We start from the raw sequence: 21,590 nt of genomic DNA on the forward strand, positions 1-21,590 counted from the left end.
CATCAATGTAAACCTCTTGCACCTATCCCATTTCTGTTAATTTCCTGAATGTGCAAAGGAACAGAACCTTAAATCTTCTTCAGTCAGGAATTCCCTCTGGGTGAAAATATTTCTTCTCATCTCTGCCATCCACTCGTTCAAGCCTATTTATGAACATTGCAACAAGGTCATCTTTCATTCTTATTAACTTGGGAATATTGGCCCACTTCATTAATAAATGAACCTTCTAACCCAAGTTTCAGTCTTGTGAAGAGCATCACTGTCGGGACAAGATGGAAATGCAAAGGCCTTAAAAGTGTGCCTTGTTAGCTGAAAATATTTGGTTTATTCCCTTGAGTCACTAATTTCAATGTTTCTGAAGTAATCCATTTGATAGATTCGATGTGTAGGAAGGAACTGCAGATGCTGGTTTAAACCGCAGATAGACACAAATAGCTGAAGTAACTCAAGGGGTCAGTCAGCATCTCTGGAGAAACGGAATAAGTGACATTTTGGGTCGAGACCCTTCTTCAGACTGAGTCAGAGGAAAGGGAAACGAGATATATAGACGGTGATGTAGAGAGATATAGAACAAATGAATGAAAGATATGCAAAAAAAGTAACAATGATAAAGGAAACGGGCCATTGTTAGCTGTGTGCTAGGTGAAAATGATAACAGACAATGAAACTCAACAAGACGACTTTGAAGCTGGTATGACTTGGCTGGGGGAGGGATGGAGAGAGAGGGGATGCAACAGTTACTTGAAGTTAGAGAAATCAATATTCATACCACTGGGTTGCAAGCTGCCCAAGCGAAATATGAGATGTTGTTCCTCCAATTTGCATTTTGCTTCACTCTGACAATGGAGGAGGACTTGGACAGAAAGGTCAATGTGGAAATGGGAAGGGAATTTAGTGTTTGACAACCGTCGCCATCTATATCTCTCGTTTCCCTTGACTGTCTGAAGTAAGGTCTAAAACCTGAAACGCCACCTATTCCTTTTCTCCAGAGATGCTGTCTGACCTGCTGAGTTACTCTAGGTTTTTCTATTTATCTGTGGATAAATTCAATTGTGGATATGATATTCCTTTCAAAACCTTTAGTGTAGAATTTTGCTTCCAAGAAGTAAACATAGCATGGAATTACATGCTACTTTACTGTTCTACTTTAAGTGTGGAAGAAATGCTTGTTTTTTTCTTCGTTGCATGAATGCCATTATTTTTGACAAATGCATCAAATCTGAAACATGATGCAGGTAGAAACTTAAATGCTTGTTCATGCCACAACACAGCAGTATTCAGTTTAATGGCGACACAAGAAACTGCAGATACTTGAATCCTGAGCAAAACACAAAATGACAGAGGAGCTCTGGGTCAGGCAGCATCTGTGTAGAGAATGGAAAGATGACATTTCAACTATCTGAATCCTGACCCGAAATGCCATCTGTCCATTCCCTCCACAAATGCTGCCTGACCTGCTGAGTTCCCCCTGCTCTTTGTGTTTTGCTCAGTACTCGGTTAACTTGGATACTACATAATTTCCAACATGAATAATTTATATGCCATCCCCCTATAAAGGAAAGATTATCTGGTATAGTTGATCTCAATTTTCAGGACACAAATTTGAGAGACTTAACTTGACAATATATGCATCCTGATACAACCCAATGAAACCTGTCTTGGCCTTGTTAGTTTCTTTGGTTCAAAACAACGTATTACAAAATGGTTACCAAATAAGAAAACTGATTATACCCATGGAATTACAGATAGCTTGATCGCCTTAATGTGAAAACTATAACTATTGCAATGCTTTGCACAGCAGCACTTTGACAAAATAAATTGGGGTCAAATTTAAGACTTCAAAATTGTACTATTTCTACGAACACCAGTAAAAAGTATAAAGTATTTGCGTTTTTTCAAATTTTCAACACGTGGCAACAATATTTCCAGTGTCTATTTGTAAATTTTAAACAAACTTTAATATTTGTAAACTTCAATTCTTCATGGAAAACATGCTGGATGAAATAGTCAGTTGTTTCCTTTTGATCTGATGCATTACGAAGAAGATTGTCACTTTATGTTCCAAAGATCCAGAGAAATACTGTCTGCAGCTTACACTTTGTGCAGGGCCATACATGATAGTAAGTTCAAGGGAGAAGATACAATCAATAAAAAGCTAGTACCCCAACAGGTACAAAGGTAGACAAAGAATGCAACTGGGTTGGAGCCTCAATTATACTTACCCGCTGTGACATTGAACCAGGCCCCTGACCGCTAAGATCGTGCAGACTGGAGTGTGCACTAGAGTTCCAGAGTTGAACTTGGCTTCACATAGACTTTAGTCAGATCCAAAAGTCCTGTGGTGTTGGAGGACTGTGACACGAACAGGACTTGTGGCACTTGGAGATATCTAGCCAAATATCTGCATGCTGGCAGAATATGCACAATAGCTTTCTGGGTTCTATTCTGGAACAAGGTATTCTTCAGCAGCTGCATGTACAACCAATCAGTTCTGTTCAAAATTACCCTTTGCTCAGCCCAAGTGGGGAGCGAACTCAAAGCTGCCTCAAGTGCAGGACATAGAACAGTACAGCACAGGAAAAGGCCCTTGTGCCCACAGTGATTGCATTGTACATGTTGCCAAGATAAATTAATTGCATCTGCCTTAATATGATTCATTCGCTCCACTCCCTGCAGGTGCCTATCTAAAAGCCTCTTAAATGCCACTATCATATCTCTCTCCACCACCTTCGCTGGCAGTGTGTTCCAGGCACTCACCTCAGTTTGTGTAAAAGAACAAAAAAAACATGCCCTGCACATCTCCTTTAAACTTTGCCCATCTTAAAGCAATGCCTTTTATTCTTTGACATTTTCAGCCTTGATAAAATGTTCTGACGGTCTACTGTATTTATGCCCCTCATGATATATACTTCTATCAGGTCTCTTCTCAACCTCTGATGTTCCAGATAAAGCAATCCAAGTCTGTCAAACCTCTCCTTACAACTTACTCAGAGAGTTGTGATGGAAGGTGTATTCTGGCTTGATATGACCAGTGGAGTTCCACGTGGATCTGTGCTGGGATCTCTATTGCTTGTGATGTAGACAGACGATTTGGATGTAAATGTAGATTAGTAAGTGTGCAGATGATACCAAAATTGGTTGAGTTGCGGATAATGTGAAAGGCTGTCAAAGTATGCAGTGGGTTATAGATACCGAAATGGGCAGACGTAATTGCAGATGGAGTTTAATCTGAGTAAGTGTGAGAATTAGTTTTAGTTGGTCAAATGTAGGGGAAAACATACAGTTAATGGCAAGATCTATAACAGCATTGATCTATAGAGAGATCTTTGGTTCCAAGTCCATTGCTCCTGAAAGTGGCAACACAAGTAGATAGAGTTTTGCTTTTTTTTTACTCACCCAATCCACCCAAGTAAAAACTTCTTCAGCATTTATTTCAATTAAAAAATATCTCTTTAAACCCATGGATAGTAGGCAATAAAACTTAAAGGAGCACACAACTTTGAAATGTTGTGTAAAATCAGTTTATTAGTGACTTTAATCCCATGAATTATATGAAAATGTATTTATGATTTTATTATGACTAATACTGCCAATTTTTGGTTGTCCTCTTAATTAGTTGTGAAAGTGACCTCTCAGTCCTGCCAACTATTCAAAGAGGATATCTTATAAAATAATGTCCAATAATCTTTGCACGGTTTGTGGCTGCTTGCTTTCTCATACCCCGATAAGATATTGCATTTGTATAATATGTTTAGTATGTCTTAGATAAATACTAAAATAAATACTTAGAGAAATGTATTACGGTGAAGGTTTGCTGACTTTGCTATTACCAGAATCGCTAGCAAAAAACATTGGACTAATAAACTTTTGCTTCTCTTTTTCTGCTAATCTTTTGCTTTGCTATGATATTACAAGTATGATAGCTGAAGCTCACATAATAAATTTAAGCACTGAAAGCTTTGCCTGTGGCAGTCCGATTTGAGTATTGCAATTCCAATAACTAATCTTTAGACAAATTGATAGGGTCTAGTTTTAAAAGATAAAGTAACAAGCACATGTGTACAATCCCATGACTAGCCATGACCAACATGCAGGTCCTTTATGAACGACTTCTCAGAAGAAAATATCCAAGAGCACAGATGGACGCCTTAATAGGTAACTATGTAACCTCTCACAGTAAACCTTCATCGTCTTCTGTGGATTACTTTGTTCCAGAATAGTCAATATAATTTTTAAAAGTAGATTCACTGCTAAGATTGAACAAATTAAGAGAAAATTGTGTGACTCTTAAAATGTATTTTGCAGATTTGTTTTGAATTTCGTTAACAAGTTTAACATAAATCTTAACATTTTATTCTTGTGTTTGCTTTTCTAATAGTTAATGCATTTTAATGTAGGCTTTATTTTTCAGAGGAGATTGATGTTGATGCTAGACTTGCAGATCTTTGTAACCAGATAAAGGTATGTGCCTGATACAAATACCTTTGCCCTTGCAGAAATCATAGTTACAGTTTTATAGAAACATAGAAACATAGAAATTAGGTGCAGGAGTAGGCCATTCGGCCCTTCGAGCCTGCACCGCCATTCAATATGATCATGGCTGATCATCCAACTCAGTATCCCGTACCTGCCTTCTCTCCATACCCTCTGATCCCCTTAGCCACAAGGGCCACATCTAACTCCCTCTTAAATATAGCCAATGAACTGGCCTCGACTACCCTCTGTGGCAGGGAGTTCCAGAGATTCACCACTCTCTGTGTGAAAAAAGTTCTTCTCATCTCGGTTTTAAAGGATTTCCCCCTTATCCTTAAGCTGTGACCCCTTGTCCTGGACTTCCCCAACATCGGGAGCAATCTTCCTGCATCTAGCCTGTCCAACCCCTTAAGAATTTTGTAAGTTTCTATAAGATCCCCTCTCAATCTCCTAAATTCTAGAGAGTATAAACCAAGTCTATCCAGTCTTTCTTCATAAGACAGTCCTGACATCCCAGGAATCAGTCTGGTGAACCTTCTCTGCACTGCCCTCTATGGCAATAATGTCCTTCCTCAGATTTGGAGACCAAAACTGTACGCAATACTCCAGGTGTGGTCTCACCAAGACCCTGTACAACTGCAGTAGAACCTCCCTGCTCCTATACTCAAATCCTTTTGCTATGAAAGCTAACATACCATTCGCTTTCTTCACTGCCTGCTGCACCTGCATGCCCACTTTCAATGACTGGTGTACCATGACACCCAGGTCTCGCTGCATCTCCCCTTTTCCTAGTCGGCCACCATTTAGATAATAGTCTGCTTTCCTGTTTTTGCCACCAAAATGGATAACCTCACATTTATCCACATTATACTGCATCTGCCAAACATTTGCCCACTCACCCAGCCTAGCCAAGTCACCTTGCAGTCTCCTAGCATCCTCCTCACAGCTAACACTGCCCCCCAGTTTAGTGTCATCCGCAAACTTGGAGATATTGCCTTCAATTCCCTCATCCAGATCATTAATATATATTGTAAATAGCTGGGGTCCCAGCACTGAGCCTTGCGGTACCCCACTAGTCACTGCCTGCCATTGTGAAAAGGACCCGTTTACTCCTACTCTTTGCTTCCTGTTTGCCAGCCAGTTCTCTATCCACATCAATACTGAACCCCCAATGCCGTGTGCTTTAAGTTTGTAAACTAATCTCTTATGTGGGACCTTGTCGAAAGCCTTCTGGAAGTCCAGATACACCACATCCACTGGTTCTCCCCTATCCACGCTACTAGTTACATCCTCGAAAAATTCTATAAGATTCGTCAGACATGATTTACCTTTTGTAAATCCATGCTGACTTTGTCCAATGATTTCACCACTTTCCAAATGTGCTGCTATCCCATCTTTAATAACTGACTAGCAGTTTCCCCACTACCGATGTTAGACTAACTGGTCTGTAATTCCCCGTTTTCTCTCTCCCTCCTTTCTTAAAAAGTGGGGTTATGTTTGCTACCCGCCAATCCTCAGGAACTACTCCAGAATCTAAAGAGTTTTGAAAGATTATTACTAATGCATCCACTATTTCTGGAGCTACTTCCTTAAGTACTCTGGGATGCAGCCTATCTGGCCCTGGGGATTTATCGGCCTTTAATCCATTTAATTTACCCAACACCACTTCCCGGCTAACCTGGATTTCACTCAATTCCTCCAACTCCTTTGACCCGCGGTCTCCTGCTATTTCCGGCAGATTATCTATGTCTTCCTTAGTGAAGACGGAACCAAAGTAGTTATTCAATTGGTCCGCCATATCCTTGTTCCCCATGATCAACTCACCTGTTTCTGACTGCAAGGGACCTACATTTGTTTTAACTAATCTCTTTCTTTTCACATATCTATAAAAACTTTTGCAGTCAGTTTTTATGTTCCCTGCCAGTTTTCTTTCATAATCTATTTTTCCTTTCCTAATTAAGCCCTTTGTCCTCCTCTGCTGGTCTCTGAATTTCTCCCAGTCCTTAGTATGCTGCTTTTTCTGGCTAATTTGTACGCATCATCCTTCGCTTTGATACTATCCCTGATTTCCCTTGTTATCCACGGATGCACTACCTTCCCTGATTTATTCTTTTGCCAAACTGGGATGAACAATTTTTGTAGTTCATCCATGCAGTCTTTAAATGTCTTCCAATGCATATCCACCGTCAATCCTTTTAGAATTAATTGCCAGTCAATCTTGGCCAATTCACGTCTCATACCCTCAAAGTTACCTTTCTTTAAGTTCAGAACCATTGTTTCTGAATTAACAATGTCACTCTCCATCCTAATGAAGAACTCAACCATATTATGGTCACTCTTGCCCAAGGGGGCACGTACAACAAGACTGCTAACTAACCCTTCCTCATTACTCAATACCCAGTCTAAAATAGCCTGCTCTCTCGTTGGTTCCTCTACATGTTGATTTAGATAACTATCCCGCATACATTCCAAAAAATCCTCTTCCTCAGCACCCCTGCCAATTTGATTCACCCAATCTATATGTAGATTGAAGTCACCCATTATAACGGTTTTGCCTTTGTCGCACGCATTTCTAATTTCCTGTTTGATACCATCTCCAACTTCACTACTACTGTTAGGTGGCCTGTACACAACACCCACCAGCGTTTTCCGCCCCTTAGTGTTTCGCAGCTCTACCCATACCGATTCCACATCCTGCAAACTAATGTCCTTCCTTTCCATTGCGTTAATCTCCTCTCTAATCAGCAACGCTACCCCACCTCCTTTTCCTTTCTCTCTATCCCTCCTGAATATTGAATATCCCTGGATGTTCAGCTCCCAGCCTTGGTCACCCTGGAGCCATGTCTCCGTGATCCCAACTATATCATAGTCATTAATAGCTATCTGCACATTCAACTCATCCACCTTATTACGAATGCTCCTTGCATTGAGACACAAAGCCTTCAGGCTTGTTTTTACAACACTCTTACCCCTTATACAATTTTGTTGAAAAGTGGCCCTTTTTGATTTTTGCCCTGGATTTTCCGGCCTGCCACTTTTACTTTTCACCTTGCTACCTATTGCTTCTACCCTCATTTTACACCCCTCTGTCTCTACGCTCACACATTTAAGAAACCCTTTCCCTTTAACTCCATCCTCCACTAGCCCATTCGACACCCCACCCCCCTTATTCAGTTTAAACCTGAATCTGTTGAAGAGGTTACCCTTTGTGTATTATCATTTCTATGAGCTGTAGAATGGATTTGATCTGGAAGTGCGCCTCTATATTAATGAATAGTATAGGTTTAGTGACTGAAAAACAAAAACAATCGGCAAAGGAGGAAAATCTGAAATAAAAACATAAAATACTGGAAAATTCAACAGGTCAGGCACCAGCTGTGGAAAGCGAAAGTCAACGTTTCAGGTCTGGACTCTTTCAGATTTAGGAGAATGAATAAATATACAACTTGGTTTTTAATAGGAGATAAAATGCAAGTGAGATGTTAGGAAAAAAGGAAAAATATGTCATTGGGTGATTTAAAATAGTTTAATGGTGCAGATTAACACCACATTAAGATTCTTGGTCCATATTATGTGTTGTTAATGGGAAATTATGAGACCTGCCCAGCAAACCAGGCCTGCAGCAGAAGGGTAAGAAAAACTGATCTAACATAATATAAAAAGAGAAAATGGAAAATGTTGGCAAAATCTGCTCGGGCAGCCCCCACAACCTTACTGTTAACAAGACCGAACACAGACCAAGTAACTGCCATTAAGCCAACTTGTCCAACAACAGACATTTCAGCCTGAAGAAGGGTTTCGGCCCGAAACGTTGCCTATTTCCTTCGCTCCATAGATGCTGCTGCACCCGATGAGTTTCTCCAGCACTTTTGTCTGCCAACAGACATTTCAACTTATCCAACGACAGACTCTCCCTTGTTCTCCATATCTCACTCCTACATTTTCTCCTACTGAAAACATTCTATCCTTTTGATCCCAGTTCTGATGAAAAGTCACAGAATCAAAACTGACGATTTCTCTTTATGTAACTGTTGCTTGATGCATTGAGTTTTTCCAATGTTTTATGTTTTCAAATCTAATAACTAGTAGCTGGTGTAAGAGCATTATTACATACAGATTTCTAAGTTACAAAAGTTCAATCCTAATCAATTGCAGCATTTGTAAATGTCCAGGACAGATCCAAACCTACATTAAATCAGACTTGCACAATACTTAGAAACATAGAAACAAAGAAAATAGGTGCAGGAGGAGGCCATTTGGCCCTTCGTGCCAGCACCGCCATTCATTGTGATCATGGCTGATCGTCCCCAGCAAAGGTTGCAAATTCAATTGATGAATTGATAGCCCAAGCCAGAATATGGAGTCTTAAATAAGCTTGGAAATAAAATGTTTAGATAAGATGAATACGAACATCATGTATGTCATACATGGTACTCAAATGTATTTTAATATATTTATATGCTTCCTGATTTGTTAACGTATTATGCCAGCTTCAGAATAACAAAGTGTGTTCCATAATTACAGTCGCAAATTCTGCATAGTTTATGCAAGTGCAACAAAACTCGATAAAATCTCATTATACAAGAATTGGAATAAATCTAAGTAAGCCTTTTGTATTAGTTTAGCTTCATGTTTATCAGTGAAATTATTAATTTCAGCTTGAATGTTTTAAGTCAAATAAAAGCAATTTTGTGTGAACATCCAGTGCATTCACATCATTACATTCAGAGTTGAATTGCATTGTCGCCCTACTAGAGAGGGGCAGGTGTTTCTGCATCTGCCCCTCTTTATGTGAATCATTTCAGCTGAAAATTAAAGTGATTTGATTTGGCGGGCAAGAACGTGAGTGTTAAAAATAGACATCCTTGAATATTTAACAGCACTTTTGTGCTTGCATAAGCACATGAGGAAACAAAGGTTGTTTATTTTCCCCTTTAGGTAGAGCTGCAGTAATGTGAACCAGTGAGTGTAGCTAGGTCAGTTGTCTTGCAAAATTCACATTTTCTTAACTATTAAGCCTCACAATTTGTGTTTTGAAATTATAGCAGAAATTTGAAAATCCTGATGAGCTACCAGAGTGGGTGAACATGGATCTGGCACAACTTTGTTCTTTATTGATGGCTCTTTGGGCACAGTTCTTAGAGATTGTGTCACTGCAAGGAGAAATTTCAATTTTATTAGCAAAGGAACATCATGCACTTCGAGTGAGTATGGTATCCTTTGCATGTGAAAACGTTTAATTTCAAATTAGAAAATGGTAATTACTTACAATTTACATCAAATTGCAACATAGAAATGGGCTCTTTGGTTTAACCAGTCAGCGTAACCCATAGCAGTATGAAATTCTAAACTCAGCTGTTCCGTTCCTATATTCCATATTCAGTTTTCAATAATCACTGGTTGAAATTCTTACATATTGAAAAGCTTTCTGCTTCAGACTGTGCCTTAAGACTTTGTGTATGTTATTTCATATTTCGCCAACCTAGATGAAAAATACGGAAGCTTAATTTCTAACTCTCATTCAAACATTTATCCAGTACTGTTCATTAGAAAAGCTAATCAGTCAGGAGAGAAGTTAGGGTTACGGTTGTACTAGCACTTATTTAATATTGATTTTAAATACATTGTTTTCACCTCCTTTTGCTTTTCAAGGGTCTACTTGATCTCTCAAGCCCATACCATCTCAGCATGAGTAATCAAGTCAGTCAAATACCTCAGCCTGTTTTCCTGTGACTAATATTCCCTTAAGCATTCGTCCAAATCTCTTCTCAAATACGATTGTATCTGCTTTCATTACTCTTTCTAGCAACAAAATTCAAACATCGCTTCTTTATGCATGAAATAATAAATTGAAGGCAGTTGCTCATAGAAACACAGCACAAGTTTGATTGTTGTTCCTTCTTTGTTGTTTAGTCTAAATCCTGGACCACCTCCTCCAGCAGCATAGTGAAAGCACAAGGAGTCACCTGCCACTACCTACTCTAAGGCAATTGGGGATGGGTAATAAATACTGGCCTTGCAAGTGACACCTAGATCCTGAAAATTATTTCTAAAAAATAATTATTTCATCTCTGCCCTCTGATTTTCCAGACATTTCCAGCCTTCACTTCTTCTAGTCCCTTGATGAATTTGAACAGTTCTATCAAATCATCTCTAAACCCAACCTATGTTCTCAAGTTAACAATTTAATCTTCTCCGCTCTATCCATATTGTTGAAATACTTTGCACCCGGGAACATCCTATTATCTTATCTGTACTGTACTTATCTTTTTTTATTGTCTTAAAATAATTTTCACCGTGTTAATTCATACTGTGTTCCTATACACTTTCAACTTGTAGTTCTGTTTTCCTGTTTTGCCATGGTCAAGATTAAGGTCACAGATTCGCAATACTCTACACATCCATCTCAACAGTTGAATGAACCACTGTTACATTTAGTTCCTATATTTCTTTTAAATTCCTTTTTATGTGACCAACATTGACCCACCTTGAATCAATCTATATCTTTCTGAATCTCTTTCCATAATCTGTCATTTTTGTATTTGAATATTTTGATGACAATTTTGTGGAGGTTATTGTGTATTGAGATTGGCTTCTGCTGGTAATATGTTTTCCATCTGAAAAGTTTCAAAGTTATTCAGCAAAAGTGTGAAAATTCTTTAACAGGAGTATTTTATTAAGTACTTATAGTACGAAGCTTAATTTTAGAGTTTTTAAATCTACCATGTGAAATTTACCAAATTATGTAGTTGCAATATTTTCTTCCACTTCTGTCCAATTGGATAGGTAAGAAGATTTTCTGAAGCTTTTTTCTGCATCGAACATCCAAGGCAAGCAGCCCTAGCATATCAGGAATTGCAGTAAGTTGTGAGCTTCTTCATAAGGAAAGAAATTAACTGCTTACCTTTTATTTTTCATAAGACATATGTTTAAACCTCTGTATCATCTGTAAAATGCACTAAAAATATCTGACTCATCGTCACCAACAGTAGATTCCAAACCCACAACATCTATAACCTAAAAAGACATGGCAGCAAGTTCCCTTCCAAATCTCACAATTTGCTAATTCATATCACCTAATTTCTTCACTGTCTAAATCCTATAATTGCATATCCTGCAGAACTGTGAGAAATACCTTTACCACGGAGACTGTAGCATTTCACGATGGTGACCAGCTTCTCATGGTTATTTAGCATAGTCAATAAATGCCGACCAGCAGGGTGGTAGGTATATGGAACGAGCTGTTGGATTAGGTAGTTGCGGCTGGTACTATGACAACTATTGAGAAACATTTAGACATGTACATGGATAGGATAGGTGTAGAGGAATATGGGTCATACACTGGCAGGTGTAGATGGGGCATGTTGGTCGGCGTGGGAAAGTTGAGCCGAAGGGCCTGTTTCCACACTTTGACTCTACATGGATTTGAAAGATTAAGATTGATATGGGCCAAATTCAGGCAAATGGAATTAGTATACATAGGCATCTTTTTTGGCATGGACGCATTGGGCTTGCTGTATAACTATGAATTTATGAATCTATAAATCCATTTTGCACCTTTTCCAAGGCATCATTGGCCTTTGCCCTTCTAAGATGCAGTGAGCAAAATTGCATTTTAGATTTAGAGTAGGGAGTTTATCAGACCTTTTTCACACAGGATGATTGGCAGATGGAAAACATTACCTGGGATGGGCAGTGCATTTAAGAATTTATATAGATGAGTATTTGAATCATCAAGGTTTAGAAGGCTACTGATCAAGTGCTAGCAAATGGAATTAGTGTAATTTAGTCAAAGGGCCGAATTGCCATCTACTGCTCCTCTTAACATAATGTTACCTAATTATTATATAATGTGAAATGTAATGTTTTAAATGAATATTGAGTCTAGAGATAAAATACTGCATAATCTTTTTTTGGATGTAAAAGTATACAGTGTGGAGGTCAATCAATCAATCAACCTTTATTGTCATATTGCAAGCAACAGTTGTACAGTGCAAAATGAAAAGACGTTTCCCAGGGAATACCGGAGCATCGCACATGAAATTTAAAACATTTCACACATAATAACACTAAAAACAGTCCAGTCCCTGATGGAACAGTATAAATAGTTAAAAGCAGGTAAAAACAACGTTAAAATACAGTAAAACCAATCATAAAAATGTCCGGGGCAGCTGATTTGAGTGGCCAGTGCCAGTTATTTAAAGTGGCCAGTGCCGGTTATTAAAGTGCCCGTGCCAAGCCACAGAATCAGGTGACTGAGTACAGAGTGACTGTTTAGCAGCCTCACAGCCTGTGGCAGGAAGCTGTTTAGCAGGCTTTGATGCTGCGATATCTCTTGCCTGATGGCAGGAGATCCAGGTGTATGTGGAGGGGGTGCAGTTTGTCCTTAGCAATTCTCTGAGCTTTTTTCAGACAGCGGCTCTGGAACAGTTCTTGTACCGAGGGTAGGGAGATGCCAATGATCCAACGCGTCCACGCGTCGTGTACACACTCTGTTTCTTTATTAATCGATACAGCCCCAGTTAATATTTAACTAAAAACCTTGCCGTCGTTCGTGAGCACACCTGTTCACCTCCAACTCCTTTGTTCTCTAATCTCACGATGACCCGGCCCCCTTACCGTGTGATTGGTCGGTCCAGATCATGGCAGTTCATGTGAGAGTTCGAGTTCGACAATTGAAGATTCGAGAGACAAGTGGCTCGGCCACAAGATGGCGCCACATGACTCCCACAGAACCGGCGTAATGGATGCGAGTAGGTTTACGAGACTGCCTGATCTCGTGTACACGTCTCCTGTGCTCGGGGTCACAGCTGGCAGAGTTGACGGCGGGTGCGGTCGTAACGGTGGACGCCCTCTATGGTGGGGCTGTGCCACCTACACTGGCTGATTAATGTCCAAATGTGCCAGCTTAAGACGGTCCACGGAAACAGTCTCGTGCCTACCGCCCATGTTGATGACCAAAGTCGATGTACCGTGTTGCAGCACCTGGATAGGTCCCTCGAAAGGCCTTTGCAGTGGCGTACGGTGAGAATCGCTGTAAAGGAAAACATACTGGCAGTCTTTGAGGGCGGGTGGGACGTACGTGGGGGTGAGTCCGTGGCGGGACGGGGGAGAGCATGCCCACCTTCTCCTGGAGGCGCTTCAGCATGGTCGTGGGTGGTTCCTGATGTCCATGTGCCACCGGGATTAAATCCCCTAGGACCGTAAGCAGGTTGCTGTACACCAGTTCGGCTGAGGAAATTGCCAGGTCTTCCTTCGGGGCAGTGCATATGCCCAGCAGAACCCACGGCAACTCGTCCATCCAGTCCGGGCCCGTGAACCGTGCCTTTAAGGATGCCTTCAGGTGATGGTGAAAACGCTCCACTAGGGCGTTGGCTTGCGGGTGGTAGGCCGTAGTGTGGTGCAGCTGAGCGGCAAGCAGCCGGGCCATTGCTGACCACAACTCGAAGGTGAACTGCGCACCTCTGTCGGAGGTGATGTCCCCCGGCACACCAAAGCAGGCGATCCGGTGGGCAGTGAGGGCACGTGCACACGTTGCAGCAGAGGTATCTAGGAGCAGGGCGGCTTCTGGCCATCTCGTGAAACGGTCTACGATGGTGAGAAGGTGGGTGACGCCTCTGGATGGAGGCAGTGGTCCCACGATGTCGACGTGGATATGGTCGAAATGCTGATGTGACAGGGTGAAATTCTGCAGCGGCGCATTGATGTGTTACTGAATCTTTGAGATTTGACAGGGGATGCACGCCCTGGCCCAGTTGCCGGCCTGTTTGCGCAACCCGTGCCACATGAACTTGACTGCCATCAGAGCCGCTGTTGCCCGGATGGAAGGGCGAGCCAAACCATGAACCATGTCGAATATCCGGCATCAAGCTGCGGGGATGATGGGTCTTGGCTGTCCGGTAGACAAATCGCAAAGGAGCGTGGTGTCAGCGGGCCCGAATTGCACATCCTGCAACAATAGGCCTGAGATGGTGGTGCGGTAGGCGAGCATCTCCTCGTCCTCTAGCTGTGCTGCAGCCACGGCCATGTAGTCAACACCTGGGGCCAAATAATGGAGGCATTGATGGCAGTGCGAGACAACGCATCTCCGACCAGGTTGCTCTTGCCCGCGATGTGCTGAACGCAAGTCGTGTACTCAGAGATGTAGGCCAAGTGAGGGGGGGGGGTCTCGAGTGACGACTGACAAAGGCAATGGGCTACCAGCTTCCATCGATCAGTTGTTCCAGCACTCCGCCCATGGCTATGCCAGATGCGTCAACCGTGAGAGCGGTCGGCGCATTGGCCCGTGGATGGACCAGCATCGTCACCTTGGCCAGTGCCTCTTTGGCATTGTTGAAAGCGGTCGTTGCTGCGTCCTCCCAAACAAGCGCTCTCTGCTTGCTGACCAGGACCTTGAACAGCGGTTGCATGATCCTGGCGGCTGCAGGCACGAAACGATGATAGAAATTCACCATGCCGACAAATTCTTGGAGTCCCTTCACCGTAGAGTGTTTGAGAAACTGGCGAATAGCCTCGAACTTGGTCGGGAGCGGGACTGCACCGTGCTGATTGATGTGGAAATTGGCATTGTGCGCCGCTCAGACAGCATGTGGGCATCTCCCCTTCACATGATCCTCAAAGCGTTTGGGGGCTGGAGACCATGTGGGGACTTCCGCCGTCTCAACGACGTCACAATGGCCGAGGAAACTGACACCTAGAAAGGTTGATTTCCAGGCCATGCTTGTTGAGCTGCTGGCAGAGCAGCCGTAGGTGTGCGCGGCGCTCCTGGCGAGAGCGGCTGGCGACGAGGATGTCGTCAAGGTAAATGAACAGGAAATCCAGTCCGCGGCCCACCATGTCCATGAGCCGTTGGAAAGCCTGAGTGGTGTTCTTGAGGCCGAAAGGCATCCGCAGGAACTCGAACAGCCCGAAGGGAGTGATGATAGCCATCTTGGGGATGTCTTCCGGGTGGACTGGAATTTGATGGTAGCAACGTACCAGGTTGATTTTGGAAAAAAAGATGGGCTGTGATGTCCTGGATGTGAGGGACAGGGTACCGATCAGCCGTTGAGGCGGCGGAAGTCCCCACAGGGTCTCCAGCCCCCACGTGGGGCTGTGATGTCCAGAAAATGGGCAGTTTGATGGAAACTGCGATTGGCTGGTCTAGGTTGTTGGCTGCAAACATGATAAAATCCAAAATAAGCCGTTTTTGATCGTCAGCATCACCACTGTAGCGGTCCACGCGTTGTATACACACTCTGTTTCTTTATTAATCGATACAGCCCGGCACCCACGCGTATTCAGTTAATATTTAACTAAAAACCTTACCGTGGTTCGTGAGCACATCAGTTAACCTCCCACACCTTTGTTCTCTAATCTCATGACGGCCAGCCCCCCTTACAGCATGATTGGTCGGCCCAGAGCACGCCCCTTCACGAGAGAGTTCGAGTTCGACATTCGAAGGTTTGATAGACAAGATGGCGCCACAAAAGTTAATTAAAAACTTCAGTTAATGTATTTTTAATCTATGAAGATCAATATGACTATTGCAAGGTCTTGTTTTAACCCAATACCCTATTTCAAAAATAACATGTTATGCTTACTGAAAGCTCAGTTTGAAATAAACCAAGAGCATTAATGCATCCGAAAATATGTGATATTTCACCTTTAATGTGTACATATTTTGGGTAATTTCAGTGCACAAAGCCATGGACAGATGGCTGCAGCTGTGAAGAATTCGACCTATTTTAATTCCCTTCCATCTCTTCCCGTGGAATGCGCAGAACTAGATGGTGACTTCAACTCACTGCCCATTATCTTTGAGGACCGATATTTGGATTCATTCCCTGAAGGTGAAAAATATTTCAGAGCCAGTTTGATGGAGCATTTAGGTTTTAAATATTTTGATAAATATTAAATATTTTTATTTAATGTTCAACACAGACATCGTGGGAGGGGGGGCGTCACACGGGAGGTCTGGTCCCCGAACGCGGCGTCAGCGCTCACCCTGCCGACAGGCGCCCTCCAAAACCAATCACCCCCATCACCTGTTCCCCCGACGTAACCCGTTCGCCCAACGCAATAGTCCACCACTCACCCATAGACCCCAACTGCGCAGGCGCGGCTCATTTCCCCTCATCCCCCCAACACTCCCTCCCCTTCCTCTTCACCCTCCCTCTTCTCCTCCCCTCCTCCACTCCCTCCTTCACCTTTCACCTCCCCTCAGTCACTCCCTTCCCACCCTTCCCACCCTCCATAATTCCCTCTCCCCGCCCTACCCCCTTCACCCGTTGGGCCCCGTTTCCCCAACGCAATATTCCACCACTCAGCGTCGGCACTCCCTTAAGCAAATCAATCCTTCCCAAGGGGGGGGGGGGGGTAGTGGGCACTTCCTGGAGCCAATGAATTGACTCGACTTTTGGGTCGGCGCTCCCTTGAGCCAATCAATCCTTCCCGAGGGGGGGCGGGCAGGGCCGGTGCTAGGAATTGCGGGGCCCAATTAGAAAACTGATGGCGGGGCCCCTACTCTAGAAAAGTAAAAATTTATGTATGTTTATATTTCGTGTAGTTTCGGGAATTTTAAGGCAAGCTGGTTGGTGATTGGATGCAACCCCTTTAGAGACAGCGTTTGATGGCCGCCAAATAAATTTGTCAAATCTGTAACAAAAATCGCTGGTCGGTGCGAACTCAGTGGACTATCTGGTTGTATCTCCAAACTAATCTGGTTGTATCTCCAAACTAATCTGGTTGTATCTCCAAACTAATCTGGTTGTATCCACCAGACTATCTGGTGGTATCTCCAAACTAAACAGTATAACATGCAGGTACATTCATTTAAAATTAAATTCAGTGCTTATTTCACATGATTTCTCACTGTGTAAAGCTCAATATCTGACCAATTTCTGTTTAACACGTTTGGTCTGCCGTGAGCATTTTTCGTTGCATCTCGTTGCATCTCCCCTTTTCCTAATCGGCCACAATTCAGATAATAGTCTACTTTCCTGTTTTTGCCACCAAAGTGGATAACCTCACATTTATCCACATTATACTGCATCTCCCATGCATTTGCCCACTCACCCAGCCTATCCAAGTCACCTTGCAGCCTCCTAGTTTAGAGTGGTTTAAACGGTTTAGAGATGTTTAGAGGGCTTCAGATGGGTTCAGGTGTGTTTACAATTGTTTAGAGGGGAATAGAGGGAAATAGGGGGGCTAGAGGAGTTTTAGAGGTGTTCAGAGGGTCCCAGAGGGGTTTAGAGACGTTACAAGCCCCCCGTGAGAAATTGTATTTCGCTGAAATTGAAGATAGACATAAAGCTGGAGTAACTCTGCAGGACAGGCAGCGCAGCGACTTTAGAGAGAAGACCCTTCTTCAGACTAAACTGAACTCTCGTCGGTGAGATTAGTTGTGATTGTCTGAAGAAAGGTCTCGACCAGAAACGCAACCCTCTCCCCAGAGCCCTTGCGCGTCCCGTTGAGCCACCTTCAACTTCAGAGCCAAACAAAAAACACAGAGTGCTGGAGGAACTCAGCGGGCCAGGCGATTGCCTCACCCGCTGGGTTTCTCCAGCATTTTTGTCTACCGCAAAACGTCAATGATTCCGGGAATGCCGAGGCGACAGTGTGAGAGAGCTAGAGAGAGACGAGATGGGGAGCGGGAGAGGGAGAGAGGGAGGGAGAGAGCAAAACACAAAGAGACACAACGTGGGTCGGTAGGTGAATGACTAACCTGCACACCAGGAAGAAGCCCCTTCTCGCGCTCCGGGGCCCTCACTCATGATGGTGAGTTTAAAGAAATTCTCAACGTGTCATCGATCTACATTACATCTACATGTAATTGTGTTTTAAACAAGTATTAATGACGCCGCGTGAATTTTATTCAAAGGAACACGACGTTATTAATACTTTTTCAAAACACAATAACATTTACAGAGGAAGGCGGATGGATGCATTGATGACATGATTGTATAACAACGAGTTAAGTACTTGCTGATAAGAAGTGCTACAGTACTAGTTAACACATCGTTTGTGTCTGATGGCCGTGCAGCGGTTGTTATACACAAAGATCCTATAGTGGAGCTCTGCTAGAAGATCTTTGGTTATACATGTTCGTTTAAAAAAAAAATCCGGATGGCGAATTAAAAAAAACTTTAGTTAACAAAGAGAATTCGTATTTCCATACGAAGTACGGAACATTAGTGCGGGGCCCCCCTAGGCGCGGGGCCCAATTGGGAGCAATCGGTCAAATCGGCTTAAAACCGGCCCTGGGGGCGGGGGGGGCAATGGGCACTTCCCGGAGCCAATTAATTGACTCTACTTTTGGGTTGGCGTCTGTGCTCCTTGGAGTTAATTAATCCTTTTGGGTCGGTGCTCCCTTGAGCCAATCAATCCTTCCCACGTGTGTGGAGGGCGGCAAAAATCTCACTCCCCTTGAAGCTGCTGATCCCGTTGTCTCTCTGTCACCTCTCCCTCGCTCTCCTTTTCCCTACACTCAGTCACTCCCTCACCTCTCCCCTTTCGCACTCCCCCACTAAGCAATGTTTAAATAACATTTCTTCTCCACCCATCCCCCACTCCGTCAACTCTCATAGCTTCTGTATTCGCAGCAGAGATCACATTGTGATGTCATTTTCGGTTCACTGCAGCGTGTGTAAATGAGATCCCATTGTGATTGGACGACTGTGAGATGCCATTGTGACATCACTGGAATCTGCAAGAAAAGTCTCCCACTCACAGACAGTTATTATTTTCAAAGTTGGCTTTTTTTTAACTTTAAATATTAATAACGTGAAATATAACATCAAATGTGAAGAAACCTGATACTAACAACCACGGGAAAAAGCTGAGCAAGATTCTGCAAATATATTCATGCTATTGTGTATCGTTTTGGCATAGTTCCTCGATCTCACAGACAGACAGACAGACAGACAAACAAGGCGATACTTTTAATAGTATATAGATAGATTAAAGTTTTCAGTTGTCTGTAAATTAAAAGTAGATGATGAGGACAAGACTTCTGAAATATAAAACATTTAGATAATCATCTTAAGCAGTCCTTCCAGATGACTTGCTTGTGTTCTCAGGTGACTGATGGGTCTGGAACCACTGCCAGTGATGAGAACAGTGGGTGCCTGAATGGGACAGGTAGATAGGTAGTTTGTGAAGTAGTGCACTTCTTCTGCCACTTACATAGCATTTCAGTGAACTACTGACTCAATACCATCCCAAGAACTCCTCCATTTTAAAGGATCTTTGAAATTCCTCAGAGGAAAAAGGGATGTTGCAGTTTTGCAAGGAGACTTTGGGCTCAATCTTTTCCTTTTCATGCGTGGTAATCTCATCCTATGCCAGACAAATAAAACTGAGATTAGTTTAGAGATACAGCATGGAAACAGGCCCTTCGGCCCAACGAGCTTACTCCAACCATCGATCTCTGGTTCATACTAGTTCGATGTTATCCTATTTTCTTATCCACTCCTTACATGAATCAAATTTACAGAGGCCAATTAACCTAAAAACCTGCACATCTTTGGGCTTGAGCACCTAAAAGAAGCCCATGCGGTCATGCAGAACAATCAGTCTAGTTACAATCAGGTCAGCCACAAGCTCATTGAATGGCAGAGCAGCTTGTAATTTTTTTTGAGGATTTCATTTAATAAACTAGTAGATCAATAAATGGAACCTCTGAATTTGTTATGATTACTATGCCATAATTTTGTTATTTTTGGAAATTCCTTTTTTGAGTTGATTTAGTTTCTTAAGTGTTAGTAAGGTTTCTTAAGAGTTTGAAGGGTTTTTTTACCAGATGGACTCAAAGGGTTGTGCAAAGAATCCATATGAAATCTTAACCATTGTGATAGTGCTTCAATAGACAATAGGTGCAGGAGTAGGCCCTTCGAGCCAGCACCACCATTCAATGTGATCATGGCTGATCATCCCCAATCAGTACCCCGTTCCTGCCTTCTTCCCCCATATCCCCTGATTCCGCTATTTTTAAGAGCCCTATCTAGCTCTCTCTAGAAAGCATCCAGAGAACCTGCCTCCACTGCCCTCTGAGGCAGAGAATTGGGCAGACTTACCACTCTCTGTGAGAAAAAGTTCCTCGTCTCCGTTCTAAATGGCTTACTCCTTATTCTTAAACTGTGGCCCCTGGTTCTGGATTCCCCCAACATCGGGAACACATTTCCTGCCTCTAGCGTGTCCAAGCCTTTAACAATCTTATATGTTTCAATGAGATATCCTCTCATCCTTCTAAACTCCAGAGTGTACAAGCCCAGCTGCTCCATTCTCTCAGCATATGACAGTCCCGCCATCCCGGGAATTAACCTTGTAAACCTACGCTGCACTCCCTCAAAAGCAAGAATGTCCTTCCTCAAATTAGGGGATCAATACTGCACACAATACTCCAGGTGTGGTCTCACTCGGGCTCTGTACAACTGCAGAACGACCTCTTTGCTCATATATTCGATTCCTCTTGTTATAAAGAGGAATCGCTTTCTTCACTGCCTGCTGTACCTGCATGCTTACTTTCATAGACTGATGTACAAAGACCCCCAGATCGCGTTGTACTTCCCATTTTCCCAACTTGACGCCATTTAGATAGTAATCTGCCTTCCTGTTTTTGCTACCAAAGTGGATAACCTCACATTTATCTGCATTAAACTTCATCTGCCATGCATCTGCCCAGTCCCCCTGCATTCTCATAGCATCCTCCTCACAGTTCATACTGCCACCCAGCTTTGTGTCATCTGCAAATTTGCTAATGTTACTTTGAATCCCTTCATCCAAATCATTGATGTAAATAGCTGCGGTCCCAGCACCGAGCCTTGCAGTACCCCACTAGTCACTGCCTGCCATTCTGAAAGGGACCCGTTAATCCCTACTCTTTGTTTCCTGTCTGCCAACCACTTCTCTATCAACGTCAGCACTCTACCCCCAATACCATGTGCCCTAAGCTGAAAGTCCAGGTACACTACATCCACTGGCTCTCCCTTGTAAATTTTCCTAGTTACATCTTCAAAAAATTCCAGAAGATTAGTCGTATATGAATATAAGAAATACATGAGTGTAGGAAACTCAGTTTCTTGCATTGTTCTGCCATTCATTATGTGCCAATTTCCTGTATTAATCCCATATATTTT

The 21,590-nt window shown here is 42.8% G+C and overlaps 1 protein-coding gene and 1 long non-coding RNA gene across 9 annotated transcripts in view; one reads left to right on the forward strand and one right to left on the reverse strand.

The window, feature by feature from the left end:
* Positions 1-21,590, forward strand: part of fam135a (family with sequence similarity 135 member A) — a 127,051-nt gene that overhangs the window by 81,583 nt on the left and 23,878 nt on the right. For 4 of the 8 annotated variants that reach the window (XM_033021901.1, XM_033021898.1, XM_033021897.1 and 1 more), the window contains 5 exons: positions 4,078-4,155; positions 4,412-4,461; positions 9,519-9,677; positions 11,260-11,333; positions 16,150-16,304. In XM_033021901.1, coding sequence (XP_032877792.1) covers positions 4,078-4,155; positions 4,412-4,461; positions 9,519-9,677; positions 11,260-11,333; positions 16,150-16,304 — 516 coding nt within the window. The remainder of the gene's footprint in view (positions 1-4,077; positions 4,156-4,411; positions 4,462-9,518; positions 9,678-11,259; positions 11,334-16,149; positions 16,305-21,590) is intronic. The other 4 variants (XM_033021902.1, XM_033021903.1, XM_033021900.1 and 1 more) reach the window with 1 other exon arrangement.
* LOC116973643 lies at positions 1,692-21,473 on the reverse strand. Its single transcript, XR_004412099.1, has 3 exons — positions 21,462-21,473; positions 5,999-6,006; positions 1,692-2,155 (listed from the first exon to the last, which is right to left on the reverse strand). It is a non-coding gene; the product is annotated as an uncharacterized LOC116973643 (long non-coding RNA).

The sequence above is a fragment of the Amblyraja radiata genome, chromosome 5, assembly GCF_010909765.2.
Source record: "Amblyraja radiata isolate CabotCenter1 chromosome 5, sAmbRad1.1.pri, whole genome shotgun sequence".
Classification (NCBI taxonomy): domain Eukaryota; kingdom Metazoa; phylum Chordata; class Chondrichthyes; order Rajiformes; family Rajidae; genus Amblyraja; species Amblyraja radiata.